At 52.0% G+C, this 26,010-nt stretch overlaps 1 protein-coding gene across 1 annotated transcript; it reads left to right on the top strand.

The window, feature by feature from the left end:
- Window positions 1-114: 114 nt before the first annotated feature.
- hectd1 (HECT domain containing 1) lies at window positions 115-25,822 on the top strand. The gene is made up of 43 exons (XM_086050258.1): window positions 115-373; window positions 2,125-2,265; window positions 2,655-2,806; window positions 2,930-3,164; window positions 3,856-4,083; window positions 4,267-4,548; window positions 4,624-4,894; window positions 4,977-5,053; window positions 5,130-5,228; window positions 5,291-5,405; window positions 6,244-6,418; window positions 6,739-6,877; window positions 6,949-7,119; window positions 7,846-8,068; window positions 8,168-8,431; window positions 9,023-9,234; window positions 9,314-9,460; window positions 10,170-10,264; window positions 10,345-10,450; window positions 10,519-10,653; window positions 10,742-10,881; window positions 10,953-11,165; window positions 11,974-12,084; window positions 12,170-12,336; window positions 12,436-12,612; window positions 13,665-14,561; window positions 16,092-16,313; window positions 17,540-17,673; window positions 17,740-17,896; window positions 18,302-18,372; window positions 18,445-18,596; window positions 18,669-18,723; window positions 19,284-19,494; window positions 19,935-20,145; window positions 20,915-21,116; window positions 21,178-21,315; window positions 21,538-22,004; window positions 23,354-23,512; window positions 23,732-23,810; window positions 23,885-23,978; window positions 24,888-25,038; window positions 25,117-25,261; window positions 25,333-25,822. Exons 3-43 carry the CDS (start codon window positions 2,667-2,669, stop codon window positions 25,468-25,470), a joined length of 7,605 nt encoding a protein of 2,534 aa, XP_085906384.1. The 5' UTR covers window positions 115-373; window positions 2,125-2,265; window positions 2,655-2,666; the 3' UTR covers window positions 25,471-25,822.
- Window positions 25,823-26,010: the final 188 nt, after the last annotated feature.

Genomic DNA, 26,010 nt, shown 5'->3' with positions numbered 1-26,010 from the left:
AGGCAATACGACAAATACATGCCTCGGAACAATTGATAAAAATGAAAACAGATTGAACGCCGACGGCCGTTTACGTCTATGGGATTTCCGAGCGGAGAGGCGGTACCTGAACGTCACACCGCCCGTGGGCTCCACTCCATTTCTTCCCGGTGCGCGTGTGTTGGCGCGCGTGAACTTGCGTGTTTTTAGCGTGTTGTTTTCCGGCCCGCGGTCCACTCTGACCTCTTTGGACCACCTCGCTGGAAATGGACGCGACCCACGGGTGTCCGTGATACTTTTCTTTCCCCGCGGCACGAGCGAAGAACCCACGCCCCCACCCTCCATCCCCTCCGCCCCCTCACACACACACACACACACGCCAAGAAAAGCCAGGGTGAGTGTTCATCCCGGACCGGGTCGGCTCGTGTCTGCTATCCCGCGGCTGCGTCGCGGCCTGTCGGCTCTCTTGGAACTCGAGGCCCGAGGCTCGAGTGTGAGGCCGCGCGTGTTGTCGTCTTGCGGCTTGTTGGGGGTGACCGCTACGGCCGAGCGGGACTCGTGGCGGCCACTGTCGTCCTCGGCGACGGCCGCGGCTTCGGTAAAACACGAGCGTGGATTTTAATCACGAATACGATGAATTTTCCGTGGCAGTGTAGAAAATTGTTAAGTCAGCTCAGTGCTGGCTAAGCTAGCTTGGTGTTAGCCATGAGCTAACCGGCTGACACAAGGCAATTCGCCCCTCAAATATGCGTGGAAACACATTCCAAACGTGTCCTATCGTCTTCGTCGGCCTTTTCGAGTGTTTTCCACTACCCGGGGTTTAGTTAAGCGGCGTGACATTGCCCATTTTGACATTATGTTGTTGTTGTTTGTTGGTGCTAGTGGCCCAGGGGGCCGAGATGCTAACATGCTAAAACTACACCGCTGGACCTTGTTTGTGACCAATAGTCACGTCTCATGGGGCTATTGGGACATGATGTTAATCTGCCAGCACTACTAGCTCAGTTTCTGCGGCTGGTGGCTTTGCGTGGCTGCTGTGGAATTCATAAGCTCATCATCATCATCATCATCATCAAAGTTGATTCGCTCAGGGCACTTGAGCAAGTTGTCCTGCAGCTTTCTGGAAGTAGATATAAGCTTGTAAGCGTAATTGTTTCCACGAGACCAGCACTGTCACCTAGATCTCTTCAAGATCAAGTATCATTTTCCTGAGACAAACGATGTCCAAGTCACCAGTCGGTGACATTGGTGAAACTGCACCAATTTGTGAGAGTTGAGGTGTGACCTTTTTCTTGGCTCGGAGTTTCAAACTTTCAGAACTGTCTTGATCTTGCTGTATTTTCCAAAAGTTGATATTGGAAATGGTGCTGAACACACAATCAGGCAACGGAAATGAGCCTCAAGAGCACTGACTCGACTCCCAAATGTCTTAATCTTGTCCTGGTCCCTGCGAGTTCTGGCTTTGGGCAAGTCTTGGCCTCGTTACGCACACAAAGACAATCCAGGCTCTTTTCGCCTGTATGCTGCCACTTCCCGATCAAGGACACCAAATGCCACATTATCACTTCTGTCTGAGGTGTGTGAAGGGTGGATTTGTCCTGATCATCTGGGCCAAAATGAGTCGGGAACGACAATCTTGAGTATCTAACGTGTTGGATATTTGCCACCAAAAACCTTCATGAGTGTGGGGCAAAACAGACGTCTCCCCGAGTCATTTGACTCCAATCGCAAAAAACATACTCAAAATCATAGTCATTGTTGGGTTACCAAACTTGCAATTTTCTTTGTAACCAGTCCTTGGCTTCGCTTGCCTCGTCATGGTTTCTGCCAGGCCAGGTTAAAGATGACTTGAAAATCATTCATCCATACCTTTTTTTTGGGGGGGGGGATCCATCAAGGGTATATTTTCAGATCAAATGAAAGAGGAAAATAAAAGGTTGGCATCTGCTAGTTGGGGGGGGGGGGGGCTTATGGTAAGCGGATCTGTTTTTGTTGCTGCTCTTCCGGGCATTAGCGTGTAATTGGCCCGCAATCAACTAAGCCGCCATCCTGAACTGCCAGCACGCGCCACTGCTGATTTGCCGGCCGCAATAAAAGCCTGCGACACCTTTCGATGCCGATGGAATGTTTGTGTGTCTCGGCCAGAGGCGTGCGCTTGATGTGCCGCGATCCCCCGCGAGAGCCGCTTGCCGCCCCTTCCTGGTTGCTTGGATGAATCCCAAACAGCGAGACCACCGCGAGCACTGATTGGCCGAGAGCCGCACCGCGTAGCCAACGGCCGTCCAGGTCAGTGGGCAGCTCACTTTTTCAAATTGAAAAACATTTTATTTTATTTTTTTATTATTCTTATTTTATAGAAAAAATTCATGTGAATTGTCCCTTTTTTTGGGGTTGTTGTTGTTAAAGGTGAAGTCAACCCAAACATCTTTTTTTCAAGAATATGTTCTTTGCAGGCCCACTAGTTGAGACAAGGCATTCGGATTAATGTTGCGTTTGTGGAATACGAGCGAAGCAGTAAAAGCCCCGTTTTTTGCCATCTCAGGGGGCGGCCATTTTGTCACTTCTGTCGACTGAAAATGACATCACCGTTCCAAGTGTATTTATTTGTTTTGAAATGATTGCGCAAAGCCCACGCGTGTGTTTTGTGCGCGCTTGTTTGGTGGTTTGCCTTTCAGCGGCGAGGCGCCATGGCGGACGTGGACCCCGACACCCTGCTGGAGTGGCTCCAGATGGGTCAGGGCGACGAGCGCGACATGCAGCTCATCGCGCTGGAGCAGCTCTGCATGCTGCTGCTCATGTCCGACAACGTGGACCGATGCTTCGAAACGTAAGTCTCGTCCGTCCGTCTTAACGCGGGGAGGCGACGCGTACAATTGGAGAACCCTTGGGGTCCTACCCGTGGCGTGCGCGGGCGACCTTGCTAACGGGCACGCGCGCTGCGTTTGTTCAGGTGCCCCCCGCGCACCTTCCTCCCGGCCCTGTGCAAGATCTTCCTGGACGAGAGCGCCCCGGACAACGTTCTGGAGGTGACGGCTCGGGCCATCACGTACTACCTGGACGTGTCGGCCGAGTGCACGCGCAGGATCGTGGGCGTGGACGGCGCCATTAAAGCGCTGTGCAACCGCCTGGTGGTGGTGGAGCTCAACAACAGGACCAGCAGGGACCTGGCCGAGCAGTGTGTCAAGGTGAGCTGGCAACATTTGAGCCGTAAAAACGCCACGTCCGAAAAAACGTTTGAATGTGAAGAAATATAATAATCATTTTTTGGGAATCGTAAGACAGTGCACCCCCACATACTGTCTTTTCAGACTCATCTCTTCAGACTTTATTTTTTATAAATTACTTTATACTTTATATACATATTTATATATATATATAATATATATATATATATATATATATATATATATATATATATATATATATATATATATATATATATATATATATATATATATATATATATAATTTATTTATTTATTATTATTTTTTTTTCTTTCGTGCATTAACTATCGGCCTTCTCCAGAGAAATACAACCAAGGTTGTTTTAATGGAATGTGTCCTTTACCAAAGAAAAATGTCACTCCATAATATTGTACTCAATAAAACGCGATGACATGGCAAATATTTCTCATTTCATCCGTGGCTCGAAAGCAACGCGTGGAGAGTCTGTCGCCGGCCGAAATGCGTGGCCGCACTCAGTGGTCGGGACCATTTATCATCGCGAGCTTCCCCGTCGTCTTCCTTGACAATCATGCCATGTTTTGGCGGTACAAGAAAGGAAATTACGCAGTGGTCTGCATTGCTAAGTTTGGGCGCTTGCGCCGCTCACTCCAGTCCATCCGTAGCGGCAAAGTGCATGTGTGCGCTCACCAGGTCCTGGAGTTGATCTGCACCAGGGAGTCGGGCGCCGTGTTCGAGGCGGGCGGCCTGAACTGCGTGCTGAGCTTCATCCGGGACAGCGGCCACCTGGTGCACAAGGACACGCTGCACTCGGCCATGGCCGTGGTGTCGCGCCTCTGCGGCAAGATGGAGCCCCAGGACGCCTCCCTCGAGACCTGCGTGGAGTCTCTGTCCAGCCTCCTCAAGCACGAAGACCACCAGGTAACGCCGCCGCCGCCGCCGCAGGGCGCTCTTCGGCGCAACTCGCAGCAAGACAAAACCGAAAAAAAAGAGAAATAAAATGGCTCCCAAGTGCAAGTACTTTGATTTGAGTAAGGAAAGAAATGTGCAAAGATTGCGTGCGTATTTTGCGTCTGTGTGAAAACGGCCTTTGCCGGCGTTCAGGTGTCGGACGGCGCCCTGCGCTGCTTCGCCTCGCTGGCCGACCGCTTCACGCGGCGCGGCGTGGACCCGGCCCCCCTGGCCAAACACGGCCTGACGGAGGAGCTGCTGTCACGCATGGCGGCGGCGGGCGGCGCCGCGCCGGGCCCCTCCTCCGCCTGCAAGCCCGGCCGCCCGTCGGCCGGCGCCGCCCCCTCCGCCCCCGACTCCAAGCTCAGCAACCAGGTGTCCACCATCGTCAGCCTGCTGTCCACGCTGTGCCGAGGCTCGCCGCTCGTCACGCACGTACGTCCCGGTCGCGCTCCGCTCGCTCGGAGCCCTTTGGCCTCTTTTGATGCTAGCCCCGCCCCCTCCCGGCAGGACCTGCTCCGCTCGGCGCTGCCCAACTCCATGGAGTGCGCCCTGGGTGGGGACGAGCGCTGCGTGCTGGACACCATGCGTCTGGTGGACCTGCTGCTGGTGCTCCTGTTCGAGGGCCGCAAGGCGCTGCCCAAGTCCACGGCGGGCTCCTCCAGCCGCATCCCCTGCCTGCGCCGCCTGGACAGCTCGGGAGAACGATCCCACCGACAGCTCATCGACTGCATACGCAGCAAAGACACGGACGCGCTCATCGACGCCATCGACACGGGAGGTGAGCCAATTATGGATCAGGACTTGACAGGCGCGCGGGTGCCAGTATTGGCGCAGGACCGACTCCCTCTTTCCTTTGGCAGCCTTCGAGGTGAACTTCATGGACGACGTGGGCCAGACCCTCCTCAACTGGGCGTCTGCCTTCGGCACGCAGGAAATGGTAAGCGACGGCTGGAGTTGAGCGCAAGAGTTCCGAGGAGCCCGCCGTTGATCCCGCCGGCCTTGGTCTCTGTCAGGTGGAGTTTCTGTGCGAGCGCGGCGCCGATGTCAACCGAGGACAGAGGTCGTCTTCGCTGCACTACGCCGCCTGTTTCGGACGGCCGCAAGTCGCTAAGGTAATGAGCGCCGCTGGCGGTCAACAGCCGCTGATCTAAATGGTGCGTGCGTGCGTGCGCAGACTCTGCTGCGTCACGGCGCCAATCCTGACCTGAGGGACGAGGACGGAAAGACCCCCCTGGACAAGGCCAGGGAGCGGGGCCACAGCGAGGTGGTGGCCATACTGCAGTCTCCTGGTCAGTGTTGACGACGTCGCCGCCTGCCCAAAAACCTTTCTTGGCAAAATCCGTCACTGTCAAATCTAGAAGGACTTGAATACGTTTCACGCGTCGGGTTGCCCAAATCTACCGTAAATTGGTCACTTCCGTGTACATGTGAAAATGTGCACACAAAAAAAAGGATGAGATTGATTGATTTAGTTCTCCAATGCAATGATATAGCGCACAGTTTTTTTAAGCTCTTCCCTTTTGCATGGATAGTGGGGATGTAACGATTGATCTTAAACTGCTTGGAATGTGCATCCTTTTAAAAAAATGAAAGAATCGGTATTGAAATTTTGATCGCAAAAGGATTGGTAATAACAGTAAAACCTATTGCACATTTTTTTAAATTTTAGTTAAGTTCTGGCTTTAACAAAACACTGGTGGGTCAAAAGTGTAAACGGTCAAAATTTCTAGTTAATTTTCAAGGGTTTTTGGGGGGGGTAAAGTTAGAAAAGGTTTCTGTTTGTAACAAGGACAAAATGCAGATGTTGAAATGAAAAAAAATTGGGTTTTAAAACGAGTCATTCATTTTTGCTAAAAACCTTTTAAAAAATGGAATGGAAATGGGGAACTGAAAATCAAATCGGGGCTTGAGTGAATTGTTACACCCCTAACGGGTAGTGTGCCTCGTTGTCTGTGAGTGTGTGCACATGGAGCATCCAAAAGATGGGAGCGCAAGGAGGGGGGCAAATTGGCCAAGCTCCTTTAGAGTGCCTCATTGTCACGTCGTGCAAAAAGCTCATGATAACCCCATGGTGAGGAAAAATCACTTCAAAGAAATGAACACTGGCGTGCGTGCGTGCGTGATCAGGTGACTGGATGTGTCCGGTCAACAAGAGCGACGACAAGAAGAAGAAAGACGTCAACAAGGAGGAGGAGGAAGGAGGCGAGCCCAAAGGAGACCCCGAAATGGCGCCCATCTACCTGAAGAGACTGCTGCCTGTTTTTGCACAAACCTTCCAGCAAACCATGCTGCCTTCCATTAGGTGACGCTTACTTTCAGGCATGCGCGTCTTCACTCACGGCATCACTTCCTCATTGGCGACTCTCGCTCTTTCATGCATTCTCTCGTGTTCACACATCCTTGACGCTTTCACTCATCTCACGTTTGATGCTCACTCATTTGCCTGGCGCTTTCAATCGCCGAATTCACGCGTTTGTCCACTTATCCCTTCTGTCATCAACTGAATCTCACGCTCGTGCATTTACGTTGTACGCTTTTCGTCACTCATCCGCTCGGCCACTCACGCCTTCACCCGACTTGTCGGTGTGTTCGTTCCCTCACTCGAGTGCTTGTTTGCTTCAGGAAAGCCAGTCTGGCCCTGATCCGGAAGATGGTCCACTACAGCGGCCAGTCGCTGCTGAAGGAAGTGTGCGACGGCGAGGCGGGCCACAACCTGCCCACGGTTCTGGTGGAGATCAGCGCCACCGTGCTGGACCAGGAGGTAGCCGCATTCGCCGCATCCGGCGGCCGGCTCGGAGCGGGCCGCAATCAAACGCGCCTTTCTCCGCCCAGGACGACGACGACGGCCACCTGCTGGCGCTGCAGATCATCCGAGACCTGGTGGACAAAGGAGGCGACGTCTTCCTGGACCAGCTGGCCCGCCTGGGCGTCATCAACAAGGTGTCCACGCTGGCCGGACCCGCCTCGGACGACGAGAACGAGGACGAGCTCAAACCCGAGAAGGTGCGGCAGCCGGTAGCCTCGGAGACTTTTCACTACTTTGCTTTTCGACAAGAAAAGTCAAGCAGCACTTTTCCATTCCGTTTTTTTTTTTTTTTCCATTTTGATTTGTCCACCGTGGGCTCGCCAAGCCCTTTTTAAGATTCTTTTGCGATTCAGGGTGGGTATGGACCCCGTTATCGTCCGGGCCCCGTTTTGACGAATATCGCCCTCGGCTTTTTTGCAACAACCGATGTTGAATCCCTTTAAAACTGTGTCAACTTCAAGGGACTATTGATTGACTTTGTAAGAGAATCTACCGACCTTGGGAACACTTTGCCCTTTTTTTATTTTTGTTTGAAATCGAAACAAGGATCAATGAAATTTGAACATTTCTGTCATTGTGAAACTTGCGTTACTGTACAAAACGATATGGAGCTTTTGTTGACATTTTCCTGTTTTCCTTTTGAAGACCTGCTGATGGCTCCGCGAGCTCCCCTTTTCTCGTAGAATTATACAACAAAGATGTATATTGGCAGTCAATAAATCTTTTCCTTTCTGTCGACCCCCGTGACGACCAATAATCGCAATCGGCCCTGAAAAAGCGTATCGCTCCGTCTCTAACGAGGTGCTAATCGATGTGACGCTTCGTGTCGATTTCATCCCAATGCACATTTGGTTCGTTCTGCGCAGATTGCTCGACTAGTAATTTGCATAGTCCGAATTTGACTCGCAAGTGTGTGCGCAAAGGAGGAGGAAGCCCAGGAGGACGCCCGGGAGATCCTGCAAGGAAAGCCCTACCACTGGCGGGACTGGTCCATCATCAGGGGGCGGGACTGCCTGTACATCTGGTCGGACGCCGCCGCCCTGGAGCTGTCCAACGGCTCCAACGGCTGGTTCCGCTTCATCCTGGACGGGAAGCTGGCCACCATGTACTCCAGCGGCAGCCCCGAGGGCGGCTCGGACAGCTCCGGTAACGCCCGACCGGCCGCCCGCCCGCCCGACCGGCCGCTCGCCCGCCCGCAAGCCGGCCGCTTGAGCGATTTGATCTTTGAAGCGCCTGCCTTTCCAGAGTCTCGCAGCGAGTTCCTGGAGAAGCTTCAGCGCGCCAGGAGTCAAGTGAAGCCCGTCACGTCCAGCCAGCCCGTCCTGTCCAGTTTGGGGCCCGCCAAGCTGACGGTGGGCAACTGGTCGCTGACGTGCCTGAAGGACGGCGAGATGGCCATCCACAACTCGGACGGCCAGCAGGCCACCATCTTGAAGGAGGACCTGCCGGGCTTCGTCTTCGAGTCCAACCGGGGGACCAAACACTCCTTCACCGCCGAGACGTCTCTAGGTGAGGAGAATTTCAAAGGGCCCGCGTTTTGGCCGGCCGATCCGATCCAATCCGACGGAAGCCGTCGCCTTGCAGAACGGGAAGATGCCATTTGTGTGGGTGGGTGCCAGAGAGTTGGAATGGGTTGAATTGGGCCAATTGAATTGGATGAGAAAGAAAATGTCTTCATTTGGGACTTTTATTGTGAAATTTGGGGAATGGGAATGAGCTGGACCTTGGCAATGACATGGATTCAGTACAAAATGTACGAATCCTTGTGTTTTGTAAATGTTGGACTTTATGGCGTACGAGGAATGCGTTGAACAGTAACACTTGAGTCGGTAACCCCCCAAAAAAATGGGGTCATTTGAGACGCCTCTATTTGCGGGCTTGACGCTTTAGGGTGAGGAATGATCTGAACTGTTCAATATTTCAGTGGTTGTAAGAAGTGTGGAAATTGAATATGAACACGCACCTTCATTTTGAACGATTGGCGAATGGCAATCACTTGAGCCAAACCACGAACTTCAGCATTCTGAATGCGAACGCGCTGTGCAACGCAAAAGCCGACGTGAGGGGCTCCTCCTCTAACTTGCTCGGCCTTTGGCGCAGGCTCCGAGTTTGTGACGGGTTGGACGGGCAAGCGGGGTCGCAAGCTCAAGTCCAAGCTGGAGAAGACCAAGCAGAAAGTCAAGAGCGTGGCGCGGGAGCTGTACGACGACCACTTCAAGGCGGTGGAGAGCATGCCCAGGGGCGTGGTGGTCACCCTGCGAAACATCGCCACGCAACTCGAGTCCTCCTGGGAGCTGCACACCAACAGACAGGTGCCCGACGCCCTCGGCCGCTCCCCGCGATGGACGTGCTCATGCAGCGTGCGCGCGCGCGCGGGTGTGTGTGTGTCAGTGCGTCGAAGGCGAGAACACGTGGAGGGACCTGATGAAGACGGCCCTGGAGAACCTGATTGTGGTGCTCAAAGACGAGAACACCATTTCGCCCTACGAGATGTGCAGCAGCGGCCTGGTTCAGGCCCTCTTCACTGTGCTCAACAACGTCAGTCGCGCACACGCACACACGGTGACGGGGGGCGTGTCCGTTCCTCACCATTTGATTAGATTCGGATGCATCACTACATTGGCTCAAAGACTGGGGCCTTTTTAAAAAAAAAACAATTGCAGAACTCAAGAAAGAGCAAGGATTTACATTTCCCACTTTGACTTTTATTAAAGTGGCAACCCGGTTAACGATAGTGTGTCAACACAAATTTCAAAAAGTGCCAATGGCAGCAGTTGCTGCAACTTTGCCTATAACAAAACATTTACAAAATAGATATTTAAACTTAAACTGGTTTAGTGTAACCTAGGGCGACTCGATTATGCAGAAAAATATGAATCACAATTATTTTGGGAATAATTATTATACAATTATTCAATCAATCATTTATTTTGGGGTACAAAACAAGACAATGTTTCAAGGTAAAGCCCAATACATTTTTGGGAAACACTACTTGTGTGCGTTTCTTTTGGACTCAACAAAATGTATCAAATGACTTATTACCAAATGTAAAAAAAAAAAAGTGCAAATGTATCGATTCAAGTAGGGTTTGCAAAAGTGCAAGTGTGTTGGATAAAACTGCATATTAATAATCTTTTTTTTTTTTACAATGTCAATTTTGTAACCAATAATCTTAGTTGAATTTGGATGAATTGCGTAAGCTGTATTCGTCGACGCCCCTACTGACGGCTGTGCTGTTGTCGTCCAGAGCGTCGACGTGGACCCGAAACCCGATTGCAAGCCTTTAATGGAGAGGATCAACGTCTTCAAGGCGGCTTTCAGCGAGAATGAAGACGACGAAAGGTAAGGACGTCGTCGTCGTCGTCGTTTGAGGCCAACGCGGCGCCTCGGGCCAAGTCACGCGCGTCTGTGTCCGCACGCAGCCGACCGGCCGTGGCCTTAATCCGCAAGCTGATCGCCGTGCTGGAGTCCATCGAGCGTCTTCCCCTGCACCTGTACGACACCCCCGGTTCCTCCTACAACCTGCAGGTGGGTGGCGCCGGCTCAGCGGCCGCACTTTGAATCCTTGCCGTCGTGGTAATGGGCCGTCTTTGCAGATCCTGACGAGGAGGTTGCGCTTCCGCCTGGAGCGAGCGCCGGGCGAGACGGCCCTCATCGACCGGACGGGCCGCATGTTGAAGATGGAACCTCTGGCCACCGTGGAGTCTTTGGAGCAGTACCTGCTCAAGATGGTCAGCCCGACGCCGCCGCCGCCGCCCTCGCCGCCGGGCGCCGCCTTGCGCGACTCTGATTTCGCTCTCCTCCCCGGCGTGAGCGCAGGTGGCCAAGCAGTGGTACGACTTTGAGCGCTCCTCCTTCGTCTTCGTCAGGAAGCTGAGGGAAGGCCAGACCTTCACCTTCAGACACCAGCACGACTTTGACGAGAACGGCATCATCTACTGGGTGGGAACCAACGCCAAGTAAGTGGGCGCGGCCGCCTCGGCTGGCTCTCGCGCACGGGCCCTCGCTAAGCCGACCCGCCGGCCTTCAGGACGGCCTACGAGTGGGTCAACCCCGCCGCCTACGGTCTGGTGGTGGTGACGTCGTCGGAAGGGCGCAACCTGCCTTACGGCCGTCTGGAGGACATCCTCAGCCGGGACAGCTCCGCCCTCAACTGTCACACCAACGACGACAAGAACGCCTGGTTCGCCGTCGACCTCGGCCTCTGGGTCATCCCCTCGGCCTACACCTTGAGGCACGCCAGGTACGCGGACAGACCGAATGCGGGCGGGAACTCCAACGCGCCTTTTAAACGCTGGCGCCGCTCGTCTGTTTTTTCCACTAAATTAAAAAAATAATAATAATCATCATTTTTCCCCATTGAAAGGAATGGTTCATTCATTCTGATTGATTACTCAAATCAGCCAGCCATGAAGATAATCGCGGCTCTAGAATCGATATCAAAGCTTTGAAACCGAAAAAGTCAACCTTGAGAATCTCAAGCATTCAGAGATGCACTTTTTGCTACGGTACGGCCTCCTACCAAAATGACACTTTCATTTTTTCCTCAACATGCTGCACGTGACAGACAGCCCTTAATGACAATGTTTGCAAGAGAAAAGAGACATTTTTGAAAATGAAGGAGAAAGAAAACCAAAGCTAAGAAGTCACATGCACATAAAGCTCATAATTGAACTTGGGTGTTTCCACTGATCATCCTTGAGAGGTTGCCACAGCTTCTGGTCGATTCCGTTGATTGGCCATGATTTGGAAAGGCGCACGGCAGTCCCAAAAGCACCTGTTGGCCTCTCCGGCCATGAGAAATTCTTTGGTCTGATGAGCCAAAGATTGGCTCCTTGGTGTGAACGCCAGTTGAAGGAAGGAAGGAAGCCAGGCACCGCCCGTCACCCGACCGAGAGCATCCCTCAGTCGAGCTCGGCCGCGGTTTTCTAGTCAGAATTGAGGGAAAGACGAATGTGGCCATGTTCATCCCGGATGAAAAGCTGCTCCGGGTTCCAAACCCGCGCCGCCGACCGGCGCTCCTCATCACCCGCTCCTTTGTGCTCGTCCAGGGGTTACGGGCGCTCGGCCTTGAGGAACTGGCTCTTCCAGGTATCCAAGGACGGGCAGAACTGGAGCACGCTTTACACACACGTGGACGACTGCAGCCTCAATGAACCCGGGTGGGCATTCTCGGCCGCCGCCGCCGGCCACCGCCGCCTCGCCGCGAGCCGTCTCAGTGACCCGTTTGTGGTGGCCCGCGTTCAGGTCGACGGCCACGTGGCCTCTGGACCCGTCCAAAGACGAGAAGCAGGGCTGGAGGCACATCCGCATCAAGCAGATGGGCAAGAACGCCAGCGCCCAGACGCACTACTTGTCCTTGTCGGGGCTGGAGCTCTACGGCACCGTCGCCGCCGTTTGCGAGGACCAACTAGGTGAGCGCACAAACAGGCCCGCTCGCGCCCCGAAACGAGCGCCGTCGACTTGGCCGCCGCGTCGCGCCGCGTCCGTCAATTAACCGGTGAACCCCGCAGGCAAAGCCGTGAAGGAAGCCGAGGCCAACCTGCGCCGGCAGCGCCGCCTCTTCCGCTCTCAGGTGATGAAGTACATTGTGCCGGGCGCGCGGGTGGTGCGCGGCATCGACTGGAAGTGGCGCGACCAAGACGGAAACCCGGCCGGCGAGGGCACCGTCACCGGGGAGGCCCACAACGGTAAGACGGGCGCCGATCAAGGTTTGGCATGCGTTTGCAAAGCCGTAAACAAACAAACAAACAAACAAAAACAACAACAAAAAAACGCTGATTGGCTGTTGAGGTCATGTGCTGGAACGAGCCAACGGCGCGCCCGCTGCGCTTGTCTCTGGAGGCTTCTCTTCTTGCTCACTGTCAGGGAGGATGATGATGATGATGATGACTTGAAATGTCTCCCGCTCGCTGTGTTTGTTGACATGTTCCTTGCCACCGGACCCAAATGGCGCTTGAGCCGCTCGTTGGTTTAAGGCCACACCCATAGACGCGCGCACGTCGACGACGCCATGTTGGGTGTGGCACGATGGTTGAAGATGACGCCGTGAAGCCATCTGGCGAGCGGTTTGCACTCGGGCCACAAAAAGGACTTTTGCTTGCAGTTGGCATTCATATCGTTTTGCCAATACAATTTGTTGACTTTGTGGCATGCTGCGAACAAACCGTAACACACTTTCTCTCGTCCTTGCCATTATGGGTCATAAAAAATGACTCTGATGCAGTAAATGTAGACACTAGTTTCTGGTTATTATAACCACAGATGCAAATATGAATGCAAAAAATAACACCACCCAACTGTCCAAAAATAGGGCCATAGTCGGCTTGAATGTTGGCAAACTCTCAAGTCAGGTCACTCGTATCTCAAGGCACTTTTTTCAGTTGTGGCTTTTTCAACTAAAATTGACTTGTAATATCATAATAATAATAATAATAATAATTTTGTGGGCAAATCGGTCACATCTGAAATTCAGAATGCCAACGGTTGAGTCGGGCGTACGCGTATGTCTATGTTAGTGGTCTTAATAGGCCGGCGCCGTGGTCCGGTGCTGTTTGTTGGCCGTATCCGCCTTTTTCCTCTTTTTCTCTCTCTCTCTCTCTCTCTCTTTCCCTTTTTCTCTCGCACTCTCTCTCACTCTCGCTCTCTCTCTCTCTCTCTCTCTCTCTCTCTCTCTCTCGCCGTCTCTGCCGGGTCTCTGACATCCATGCGTGCGTGTCCTCCTATGTCTCTGTCCATCCAGGCTGGATTGATGTAACCTGGGATGCCGGCGGCTCAAACTCTTACCGTATGGGCGCCGAAGGGAAGTTTGACCTCAAGCTTGCTCCAGGGTACGACCCTGAGTCGGCTGCCTCAGCGCCGTCACCCAAACCTGTCTCATCCGCTGTTTCAGGCCCCGCCTTGGCCGCGCTGGGACCCTCCCCGACCCCGGCAGCCAGCGGCGCCGCCGCGTCCGCGCCGTCCTCGTGGAGCAGTCTGGTGAAAAATAACTGTCCAGACAAGGGCGGGGCCTCGTCGCTAAGCGCGGCCGGCTCGTCCAGCCGCAAGGGCAGCAACAGCTCCGTGTGCAGCGTGGCCTCCTCCTCGGACATCAGCCCGGGCTCCTCCCTCGGCCCGCCCGCCGCCGGGGCGCGGCCGGACAAGCGGGCCGAGGGGCTGCTCCCGGACCAAGGCTGCGGGGCGGGCGGCGTCGCAGTAGGCGGGGCCGGCTCCGAGGGCCAGCGGCAGGAACCCGCGGCGGCGGCGCCGGCCGAGGGCGGCGCCGCCCCCTCCGCGGCGGGCGCCGACGCCAAAGATTCGAGCGACCCGGCGGCCATCTCCATGGGCCTGGTCAGCGTGAGCTCGCCCGACGTCAGCTCCGTCTCCGAGTCCCCAGGCAAGGACGCGCCCTCCCAGCGGCCCCTGTGCTCGGCCGCCAACGCCCGCCTGTCGGTCAGCTCGCTGCTGGCGGCCGGCGCCCCCATGAGCTCCAGCGCCAGCGTGCCCAACCTGTCGTCGCGCGAGGCCAGCCTCATGGAGTCCTTCGTGCGCCGCGCGCCCAACATGTCGCGCACCAACGCCACCAACAACATGAACCTGAGTCGCAGCAGCAGCGACAACAACACCAACACGCTGGGCCGCAACGTCCTCAGCACAGCAAGTAAGTCGCCGATGCCGACGGCGTGGCAATTGCGTTTTGTCAGGGGGAGCGTCGGAATGCGCAAAGACGGAGTTGCACGGCTTGACGTAGGAATGATTTGAATAGGCCACCAAATGCGGAAGGGGACGTAAATATGCAAAACCTCTCTTCATTTACGTGTGGAGGTGTAAAACACCTCAAAGTGGATAACAATGCGCAACTCTCATTTGGGATAGACCGATTCATCGACCGGGCAGATTATCCGCTTCGATGTTCAGCGTTTTGACGGATATCGGCGGCTGCCTTTTTAAAAAAATCTGATGGCCCATAATAAATGAATTTGAAACTGTTAACTTCAAGGACCTATGTATTTCGATTTTTGGTGAACTTGATAAGAGATTCTACTGGCCCAGGGAACGCTATGCACTTTTTGTTTTTGTTTGATATCAAAACAAAGAGAAGTGAAATTTGAACACGTCCGTCGTTTTGAAATTTTGGAGGACTTTAGTGACTGTAGAAAACCATAGGGAGCTATTGTTTCAGTTTTCATGTCACTTTTGAAGACATGCTGACGACCCTGCGCAATTCCTTTTTGTTCGAATTTGTTAACAAAGATGGATATTGGCAAACATCGTTAAAAAAAGATCAACATTCAGAAATTAAAAATTGTTCAATCATACGCTTAAAGATCTCTCAACAAACCTAAGAGTTTAAATTTGTTTTTATTTTTTCACGCCAATATTTTCCTTTTTGCCAAAAACGAATATCATCGCCCCACTTGACTACTAATTATTGGTATCGGCCCTGAGAAAGACTAGACGGTCTATGTCTACTCTCAGTAGTTCCTTATCAAGAACGAGCGGAACGCTTTGAAAGGGGAGTGGTTAAAATGTTGGGAAAGTTTTGACGAAAAATGAGGAACTTCTGGATAAATGAGGTCTTTTTGTCCATGTTGACGTTTTTAGCATTTGAGAAATGTGGAAGGAGTAGGTCCAAGATATCAATTCATTTGAGGAATTTACTGTAGAAATTAGTTTTTTTTTTTTAAAAATCCGCATTATTTGTTGCGGACGATTTAAAAACTAGTTAAATGGAGTTCATGGATCAAATAGAAGCAAAAGTTGTTTTGAGGGGGGGGGGGGGGGGGGGGGAGTCGTAAATCGAATTTTGGGTGAAAAGAATGTGGGATTTAATTTTTAAGCAAAATCGCCCCGCTCTCTTTGGAAACGTGGGAATTTTGAAAGCATCTACTGAATAAGCTGAATGATTTGAATTTGTCAAGAAATGCAGAAGGACTCAATGAATAGCTTGGACATTTTCTGTGAGTTAGTGGAATGCTGCAAAATGGTTCCTAATATGCTTTAAATGAGCTGAACGCTTGTAGGTCGGAATGAGTTGAAAGATGCGCAAGGACGAGTTGAAACGTTTCGTTCGCTGACTGTCGAAAGACGTCCTAAATGGCTGACTTTGAATTGTTTGCGAAACGTGAAGGGGGCTCGGGATTCTTACGATGCCAACAGTTCCGCCAATGTCTGTGGTGTTTGTCGCCAGCGTCTCCCCTCATGGGCGCCCAGAGCTTCCCCAACCTCACCACCACCGGCACCACCTCCACCGTCACCATGTCCACGTCCATCGTCACCAGCAGCAACAATGTCGCCACGGCAACCACCGGCCTGTCAGTGGGACAGATGCTCAGCAACACCCTGACCGCCAGCCTCACGTCCACGTCCAGCGAGAGCGACACGGGGCAGGAGGCAGAGTTCTCGCTCTACGGTCAGTCGGGCTAGGAATGATTATCATCATCATCATCATTATTATTATTATTGCGGCCTAATCCGCCATTTGCCGAATGTTGGCACGGCAACTGTTCGCTTGTCACCGATGCTAGTTCAAAACTGGAGCTTTTTCTTGAGACCGACGTTTAAAATAGTTGTAGAAGGCGACGCCAATAAAGCCTCCACAAATGCCCATGAAATATTTCTACTAGAATTGAAAAAGAATTTGGGGATTATTGAGCCTTTCTCAACGGTTAAAATCCATAGTCATTACACACTAAGAACATCGTTCCAGTATTCTGACACTGCTGTCATGACATTTACACTTTTTTTATTCCAGAATCGCCCCATATTGTGCAAGGATCTAGGAAAAACGCAACATTTTTCACGTTGTGTAGCTGTACCTAGAGAGTGTGTTCATAGAAAAAAGGCTTGCTTTCTTCCCAACATATTTGATATCATCTAATATTACAAATGTATCGAAGACTAAATGTAATGTAAAGGCAATCAATAAGGTGGTCTCACGTTTGTGTCTAGTCGGGCAGCAGTCCAGCAAAATGAGAGCCCAGTTAGCGTCTCACTCCTTGTGGCTCATTGATGTTCTTGTCAACACTGCGCTAATCAAGTACATTTTTTCTACTTGCACTTGTTATACATGTAGTTCGTGGGGCACTTAGCCGCATTAGCCCGCTAGCATCGGCCTTTGCTAGGGATGTGCCGATGAATAAAATTTGCGTTAAACTGCTTGAAATATGCATCGATGTAAAAAAAAAAGAAAAGAATGGGTCGCAAAAGGATTTATAGTGGTAACCGTCGAATCTGTTGTACATGTATTTATTTTCAGTTCCGGCACTAACGAAACGCTGACCAGACAAAAATGTTGACAGTCATAATTATTTGTTCATTTTCCAGTTTGTTTTTTGTAAAGTTAAAAAAAAAAAAGTGACTGTTTTGTAACAAGGACAAAATGCAGACATTTTTGTCATAAAATGTGTCATTCATTTTGCTAAGAAGAAGAGATTTGAACAAAAATTGTAATCTCGAAATGATGATAATCGAATCGAATCATGGTTTGAGTGAATCGTACATGACGTCCGACAAAATTGCTTTTTTTCCTAATATGAGGTGTTATGAAATTTCAAAGACTCCCTCCGTCGTACTTTAAGGGGAAAAAAAAAATAATAATTCAAAATTTCTTTGGATTAAATGCATCTTTTTGTGCAGACTTCCTGGACAGCTGCCGCGCTAACACGCTATTGGCCGAACTGGAGGACGAGGAGGACCTCCCGGAGCCCGACGACGACGACGACGAGAACGAGGATGACAATCAGGAGGACCAGGAGTACGAGGAGGTCCTGGTACGGAAAAAAACGGGAAGTGATCTAGCAAACAGGAAGTAAGTGTGCTCCGCCGCCGTCCCGCAGGAGGAGGAGGAGTACGAGACCAAGGGCGGTCGCAGGAGGACCTGGGACGACGACTTTGTCCTCAAGAGGCAGTTTTCGGCTTTGGTTCCCGCCTTTGACCCGCGGCCCGGAAGAACCAACGTGCAGCAGACCACCGACCTGGAGATCCCCCCGCCGGGTAAGAGCATCCCACAAAAAGCCAAAGATTAGGACGCCAATCTCGTCACGTCGCGATGACCGGGAAGGGAGAGAAGAGCCGGCGTGCTGGAACTCGTTTGGAAATTTGAGATTGAAACCGAGGATGCGAGTCATAACGGGCACTCGTGCTCCTCTGTGGCTGTGTTGTTGTTGTTGTTGTTGATGATAGTGAATTTGAAGAAGAAGAAAAAAAAAGAAACCGAGGATGTGTTGTGGTAGGTGGGGAAAAAAAGAAAAAGGTCCGTTTTAAGGTGTCACGACAGCAAAAGGGAAAACCCCTTGGACCAGTCCCATTTGTTTTTGACAAAAAGCAGCTTTTCTGCGCTCGGCTCCGGGCAAACGTGCGAGCGGAATGCGTCTGCGTTAACGGACGTGTGGCTTTCAGGAGCCCCTCGCTCGGAGGTGCTGGAGGAGGTGGAGTGCGCTCCTTCCCCTCACTTGGCCCTCACCCTCAAGGTAAGGCCTCGTCACAGGCCGCTCGGGTGGCTCGGACAGGACGGCCCCGCTCAAGCCGTCTCGTGGGCGCAGGTGGCGGGTCTGGGCACGGCGCGCGAGGTGGAACTTCCTCTGGCCAGCTACAAGTCCACCATCTTCTACTACGTGCAGCGGCTGCTGCAGCTCTCGTGCAACGGCGCCGTCAAGACCGACAAGCTGCGGCGCATCTGGGAGCCCACCTACACGTGAGAGCGCCGTAAGCCGGCTTCCCGTGGCCCGTGCGCCCCGCGCGTCCTCATTGTTTGTCGTTGCGTCAGGATCATGTACAGGGAGCTGAAGGACGCCGACAAGGAGAAGGAAAGCGACAAGACGGTAATTTCCACACGCCGCCTCCCTCAATTTCTTTCAGAAGAAAAAAAGGAAGCAGCTGTGAATAATATTTTTGGGTGGCGCTAGCATTGCAGCTCCGCTTACCTTTTTTGTTTTTGTCGTGAGTGTTTGTCTAGTCGCTTGAAAAATAGCAGCCGGCCTAGCTTTCAGTTCGTGGCTGGAGAACCTCTGACGTATGGACCGTCATCATTCTTTGTGCTTTTTTTTTTCTGCAGTGTCAAATTTAAATCCCATTTTATCTAGTTGAACTCATCGTCAAAATAATGCACGGATTCGATGATTGAATTAACTGTTAGTTGCGGTCCACAAATGAGCTTTTGTGAGTATTACTTGGTCCAATTTTTTCTTTTTAACAACCCCACCCGAGTCCAACAATGAAATGGTGACGGTGGTGTAAGTTTTATTGATTGATTTTTGCTGTCGTTGGCGGCTGTAAAGTGTAAACGGCATGTCACTTGATTGAAGTGGAGAGTGCGTGTGCGCTTGGCCACGGAGTTCCAAGTTCCAAACTGTGAATTCCCGCTGTGGCGCTTTGCGTTCAGGACTTGTGCGAGCGCGGCGGCGGCGGCCTGAGTCCCGGCGCCTCGCCGAGCGAGCGCAGCGGCGACATCCTGGGCTGCGGCCGGGAGGCGGCGCAGGCCAAGGCGGGCTCGGCTCACAACGCCTGCGGCGTGGAGGACGTGCTGCAGCTGCTGCGCATCCTCTACATCATCGGGGGGGACGCCGCCTACAACGCCCGCACGCTGCAAGAAGGTGGGCGCCCAAACGTGTACTTTGTGCGCACAACCTGCTATTTGCTCACCGCCGCTTAGTATACTGCGGCCGCAATTTCGCATTTGGTGGCCACCCCTTCGAATTTTGGGGGACGCGACTTGGTGTAGTATTTCGCAACCTTACACCTTCGTACACAAATGAGTATTTTGGCCTCAATTTAGTATTTGAAGGGCACAACATCCAGGGTAACTTTCCTAATGTTGCAGTTTTCAGCGGTAAAAAGGGAATATTTTGTCTATAATGAATTTGGAAACGTCATTATTTCCCACGTACAATCGAAAGCTTTTAAAACGGCATTAGGCGACTCGCTGTCGGCCGAGAATCCGATCCGGTCCGCGGCAAAATGTTCACCGGCGGGAAAGGTGAAGAGCGTCTGCAACCTAAACGCGGCGGCGGCGGCCGTGACTTTGCGTGCGCAGACGCCGACGAGCTGCAGTTCAACGCGGCGGCGGAGGAGTTCACCAGCAAGAAGATCACCACCAAGATCCTGCAGCAGATCGAGGAGCCTCTGGCGCTGGCCAGCGGCGCGCTGCCCGACTGGTGCGAGCGCCTCACCGCCAAGTGTCCTTTCCTCATCCCCTTCGAGACCCGACAGCTCTTCTTCACCTGCACTGCCTTCGGAGCCTCCAGGTGAGACCCTGGCGCCGCAATCGCAATAAGACCCATTTGCGTCGGCGCGCCGTGCCAACGACAACCGCGGGATGCCCTTTGCGCGGAAGCCGCATGTCGCTGCTGAAGTGCTGGGTGCAAACGCTGTGCATTGAATTGAAACGGGGGGTCGGGTAGTAGGGGAGTTGGCCTTATTTTGGAAATCATGGAAACCGTCAGGCTCAGCAAAGTTGAGCCTGGATAGAAATGCATAATGATCCTTTTTTTTAGGGGGCGGCGTGGCTCAGTGGTAGGGTGGCCGTTTCCCAACCCGGAGGTTGTGGGATCGATCCCCGGCCATTGTGACCATGTCCAAGTATCCTTGAGCAAGATACTGAGGCCCCAGTTGCTCCTGATGCTGCGTCATCAGGAGGTAGATGAGGTACGGTGTAAAGCGCTTTGAGTCCCCGAGGTAGAAAAGCGCGGTAGAAAAGTGACAGCCCATTTACTACTACCATTGACACTGACGCCAATGTTGTAATTGTGGAGTGTACCAATCGTCATTGTAACTGAATTTCGATGAATTGCGCAGCCCGACTTTGGCAGTCACGATGCCCTCGATGCAGAATCTTTTCAAGTTGGACTGTGAGTGTGTGGGAGGAGGAGGTCAACTTGAAAAATCACATTGCGTTGCAAAAGGAAGAGCACGTTTTGTGTGAAATGTAACATTCACTCACGCGCCTGTCAACCTGCCCGCCTGCCGTTGTAAAGGTGCCTCACGCAATTTCTTTTCATTTTTTTGCTGGCTTAGGGCCATCGTGTGGCTGCAGAACCGTCGCGAGGCCACCATGGAGCGGTCGCGGGCGTCCGCCACGGTGCGCAGGGACGACCCCAGCGACTTCCGCGTGGGCCGCCTCAAGCACGAGCGCGTCAAGGTGCCCCGAGGGGACGCCATGATGGAGTGGGCCGAGGCCGTCATGCAGATTCACGCCGACAGGAAGTCCGTGCTGGAGGTGAGCCCAAACTCGCCCGCGTGCGCCTTCCGCATTTGACGCACCTGCGTGCGTTGTCCAGGTGGAGTTCCAGGGAGAGGAGGGCACCGGTCTGGGACCCACCTTGGAGTTCTACGCTTTGGTGGCGGCCCAATTCCAGACCACCTCCTTGGGAATCTGGTTGTGCGACGACGACTTCCCCGATGACGAGTCCAGACAGGTCAGCTCGCCAGCGCGCGCACGCATGCACGCACCCACCCGTAGTCTGCATTCTGCCCAATATCGTTTTTCCCAAATCTGATGGCCAAATCCATTGAAAACAGTGCTAACTTCAAGGAACTATTGATGTCAAACTTTGTACACATTCACTGTCTCGCACAAACGCATTGGCCCGCCGTGCCGATCCCGCGCCGCTAAGCGTGTCGCCGTGGCCTCGCGGCAGGTGGACCTGGGCGGCGGGCTGAAGCCGCCGGGCTACTACGTGCAGCGTTCGTGCGGCCTCTTCCCGGCGCCGTTCCCGCAGGACAGCGAGGAGCTGGAGCGCATCGGCAAGCTCTTCCGCTTCCTGGGCGTCTTCCTGGCCAAGTGCATCCAAGACAACCGGCTGGTGGACCTGCCCATCTCGCGGCCCTTCTTCAAGCTGCTCTGCATGGGCGACATCAAGTCCAACATGAGCAAGCTGCTCTACTCGCCGCAGGGCGGCGCCGCCGACCCGGAGCGCTCGCCGCCGTCGGACGTGCGCTCGGAGGCGTCCACCGAGGAGAGCCAGGAGACCTTCTCCGTGGGGAGCTTCGACGACGACGACGACTCCAAGTCGGAGTTCATCATGGACCCGCCCAAGCCCAAACCGCCCGCCTGGTACCACGGCATCCTCACCTGGGACGACTTCCAGCTGGTCAACCCGCACAGGTCACCTGGCCTTTTGCATTTCCGCCACAAGCCAAACAAGCGCCGCTCGTGCGGCGCTAGGCACGCCGTCAAACTGGCCGAATCAGGCTCGCTCGGCTGCACGCAGCCAGCATGAGTACGACGACACTTGTGTGACTTTGGCCTTGATTTCGCTGAAAGGGGAAGTCGACCCAAACATGATTTTTTTTCAAGATGATGTTTGCACGCTCTGGGCTCAGGTAACGACCCATCGCGGCCGAGCCGTTTTCTGAAGCTGAGCCGTGATCGGTGGTTACCTGAGCCTCGAGCGGTTGCGATGTCATTTTCAGAAAGAAGAAGAAGAAAAAAAAGTCACACGGCAACTATTTTAATGAATTCATTGATTAATGAATCGTTTTGACCTTGTTGAATTTAAAATTGCCCAAACGCTCTGACTTGAGCCTCGCAACAGTAATCATTCTCCAATTTGTCGTCCTCCGTGAAAACAGATTGATTCATCAATCATACTCGTGTTGAATCCAAATAAGACATTTGCAAACAATCAACATTTTTTCTGATTGTGGGATGCTGTGATTTCTTGATTTTTTTTTTTTTTTTTTTTTTTTTATATGAGCTCATTTTTTTTTTTTTTTTTTACTAATTCCTAATCTAATGCATAGCGCCCTCGCCTGTTATTCTTTGGCGAGATCAACCAAACGCATCCCCCTTTCATACTTTTCTATTATCTCTTGCTTTGTTTGTATGTACAAAAACAAAACGATTTTCTCCTTTTTTTTTTTTCTTTTCCTCGTTTCCAATTCACGTCAAACTATCGGAACGCCCGAGAGGCGACTCGACTGACGAGGACGCTGCATAGACATATCTATCACATGTCTATCTGCACACATAGACACATACGGTCCCTCTTAGCCACTGGGATGCCAGGAAGATGCTAGGCTAGCCAATGGCAGAGCAGCTATGAATATGTTGCGTTCAGGAAACTCCGGAGCTGCGAGTGGCGGCCCATAATTGTATTTTTACCTTTCGTATCTTGAAATTGTATTCGTAAGAGGCAATATTTTCCTGTTGAGGCGTTTCGTAACTTGAAAAATTTCATATGAAGAGACGTTCGTAAGTAGAGGTACCACTGTCTTGTACTTCCGGTTAGAGCGACGGAAGAAAAATCCACTGAATAGCCGCACCCGACTAAGCCGCATGGTTCAAAACCTCGGAGAAAAGTAGCGGTTTATAGACCGGAAAATATGGTAGCTTTTTTTTTATTTATTTATTTATTATTTTTTTTATTATATCAGATTTGCAATTGAAGATGATTTTGTGCATAATCACAATATAAGGCCTAAGAGCAACATCCTCCCTTCAACCAATCACAGGGCCAGCTTCTTGAAGGAGGTCAAGGACCTGGCGGTGAAAAGACGGCAGATCCTGACCAGTAAAGTTCTGTCCGAGGACGAGAAGAACACGCGACTGCAGGACCTGATGCTCCGGAACCCCTTGGGCTCCGGACCCCCTCTCAGCATCGAAGATCTCGGGTGAGTAAGACCACTTCTGATTGGTGCACACGCCCTCAAATCTTGACTCGCTGCTTTCTCAAATCGTCTAACCCCCCCCCCAAAAAAGATTTGTTGCTGAACGGGTCAGGACTACCGCGCTAGCCCATCGATGGCGTGTTCCGTTGTGTGTTAGCATTAGGCTAGCTGACCTTTGTCCGTCAAAATTGTGGCCTAACTCCTGTGTCCTGACCCACGCAGGTTGAACTTCCAGTTCTGTCCTTCTTCCAAAGTTCACGGCTTCTCCGCCGTGGACCTCAAACCCAACGGAGACGACGAGGTAAACGCTGGTGGCTTCCCGGTTTCCACGGTAACGCTGATCATCATGCTAACGGCGCGCGCTTGTTTGTGTAGATGGTGACCATGGAGAATGCTGAGGACTACGTGGAGTTAATGTTTGACTTCTGCATGCACACGGGCATCCAGAAACAGATGGAGGCCTTCAGAGGTACACACACACACACACACACACACTAATTCAACTACCAACTTCATTGATTATTTGGTTACTTACTGAGTTATGTAATTATTGACTTCCAAATATTTCGTAGTTTGGTAATTAAGTGGCTAAGGTTTGTTGTTAGCTAGCTAGCTAACCTGGCGTTTCTTTGAAGTGAATTGACTCGGTTTTCCCATTCTCGGCGAGCATTGAGCATTTATGCACGGAGGAGAAGGAGGAGGAGGAGGAGGAGCGGGGAGAAAGACAACAGAGACATTGTGCACACGCGGGTGCCTTGTTGCACTCTTGAGTCAAAATGGTGCCAGCGGCTACTAGTTAGCCCCAAGGTCAACATGAGTAGCCCGCTCTAAAAATAGCCCACCAGTGAGGAGACACTGTGACTTACTAAGAATTACAACAGAAGAAGAGTGTTAACATGAAGTTATTTATTTCATCTTAACATGTTCGATAGTTTGTTTTGAAAAAATGCTGCTTTTATTTTCCCGTATATCGAGGGGGAGGAAAAAGCATTTTAGAGCAGTTACTTTAATATGGTCGTATACGGTCGGGATATTTTTGCTCGTGGTCGCCATACTGTCAATCTCATATTGGCCCATGCCTGCTTGGTTAGTTACTCCCTTGCTTTTACCCGTAGTTACTTTGTTTTGTACATATTTCTTGGTGGCCTATGTAGTTGCTTAGTTAGTCATTTAGTGACGTAGTTTGTGCCTTAGATCCTTCTTTTTGTCGCAAGTTGGTGAGGGTTTGTTTTTTGTTGGTCATTTAGTAGCTGGCTAGTTACTTGAACTAGCGGGATACTTAGCTCTGCTTACTTTGCCAATTTCCTACTTCATGATTGACTTGCTTATTTAGTCAGTGAGTTGTTCATTTGTCGGTGTTGTGCTGCGTTGCCATCAGAGGGTTTCAACGGCGTTTTCCCCATGGACAAGTTGAGCTCGTTCAGCCACAAAGAAGTTCAGATGATCCTATGCGGCAACCAATCGCCTTCGTGGACGTCTGATGACATCATCAACTACACTGAGCCAAAGCTGGGCTACACCAGAGACAGGTGCCAACAACGCCCTCATGGTCGCGGTCGTCGCTCGGTTGCGAAGGTTTCATACTTTGTCGTTTTTGCCGCCTTCAGCGCCGGCTTCCTGCGCTTTGTGCGCGTCCTGTGCGGCATGTCGTCGGACGAGAGGAAAGCCTTCCTGCAGTTCACCACCGGCTGCTCCACGCTGCCCCCCGGAGGCCTGGCCAACCTGCACCCCCGCCTCACCATCGTCAGGAAGGTAAGCGGCGAAAAGCTCCGGCCGCTCCGCGGGAACTCACCGGTCCGCGGCGTGTCCGCCTTTGCCCTCAGGTGGACGCCACGGACTCCAGCTACCCGTCGGTCAACACGTGCGTTCACTACCTGAAGCTTCCCGAGTACTCGTCCGAGGACATCATGAGGGAACGTCTGCTGGCCGCCACCATGGAGAAGGGCTTCCACCTCAACTGATGACCCGCATGACCCCGCCGCCTTCCCACCGTTGTCCTCATTCACCCGCTGTGTGCGTGTTGTCCCGCGAACACATTTTTGGGGGTTTTTTTGGGGGGGGGCTTTTGTTTTTAGCGTTTGATTGCTTCGTGCGTGCGTGCGTGCTGGTTCTTTCCAGAGACACAAACACTGCTCGTCCATTCTTTTGTTTGTGTGTGAGGGGGAAACGAAAACAAAAAAAAAAAATCCTGTATTTTCTTTGTATATTATAAACATTTATTTAACTCAAGTTGCAGTTTGAGCTAAACAAATATTTTCAAAAATGTGTTTGCTCCGACAAAAAAAAAGGATCATTAAAATGTTTGCAAAGTAACAGGCAGCCTTGGTATACTTTAATGTTTTACATTTTAGTCTTTACATTTGAGTGCTTTCAGTGTGATTGACCGTGGCAGCAATTAAATTGTGTGCCATAATATTGATGCGGTCCAAAATCGTCATTTGTGGCCACAAAATTCAAGTGATCCTTCCTGGGCAGCTGGGAGCGCAAGTAGAAAACCAAAG

This window comes from Filicampus tigris, chromosome 13 (assembly GCF_054856515.1).
Source record: "Filicampus tigris isolate MCC_2025a chromosome 13, RoL_Ftig_1.0, whole genome shotgun sequence".
Classification (NCBI taxonomy): domain Eukaryota; kingdom Metazoa; phylum Chordata; class Actinopteri; order Syngnathiformes; family Syngnathidae; genus Filicampus; species Filicampus tigris.
The sequence above is the reverse complement of the archived record's forward strand: the minus strand, read 5'-3'. Positions and strand labels throughout refer to the sequence as shown.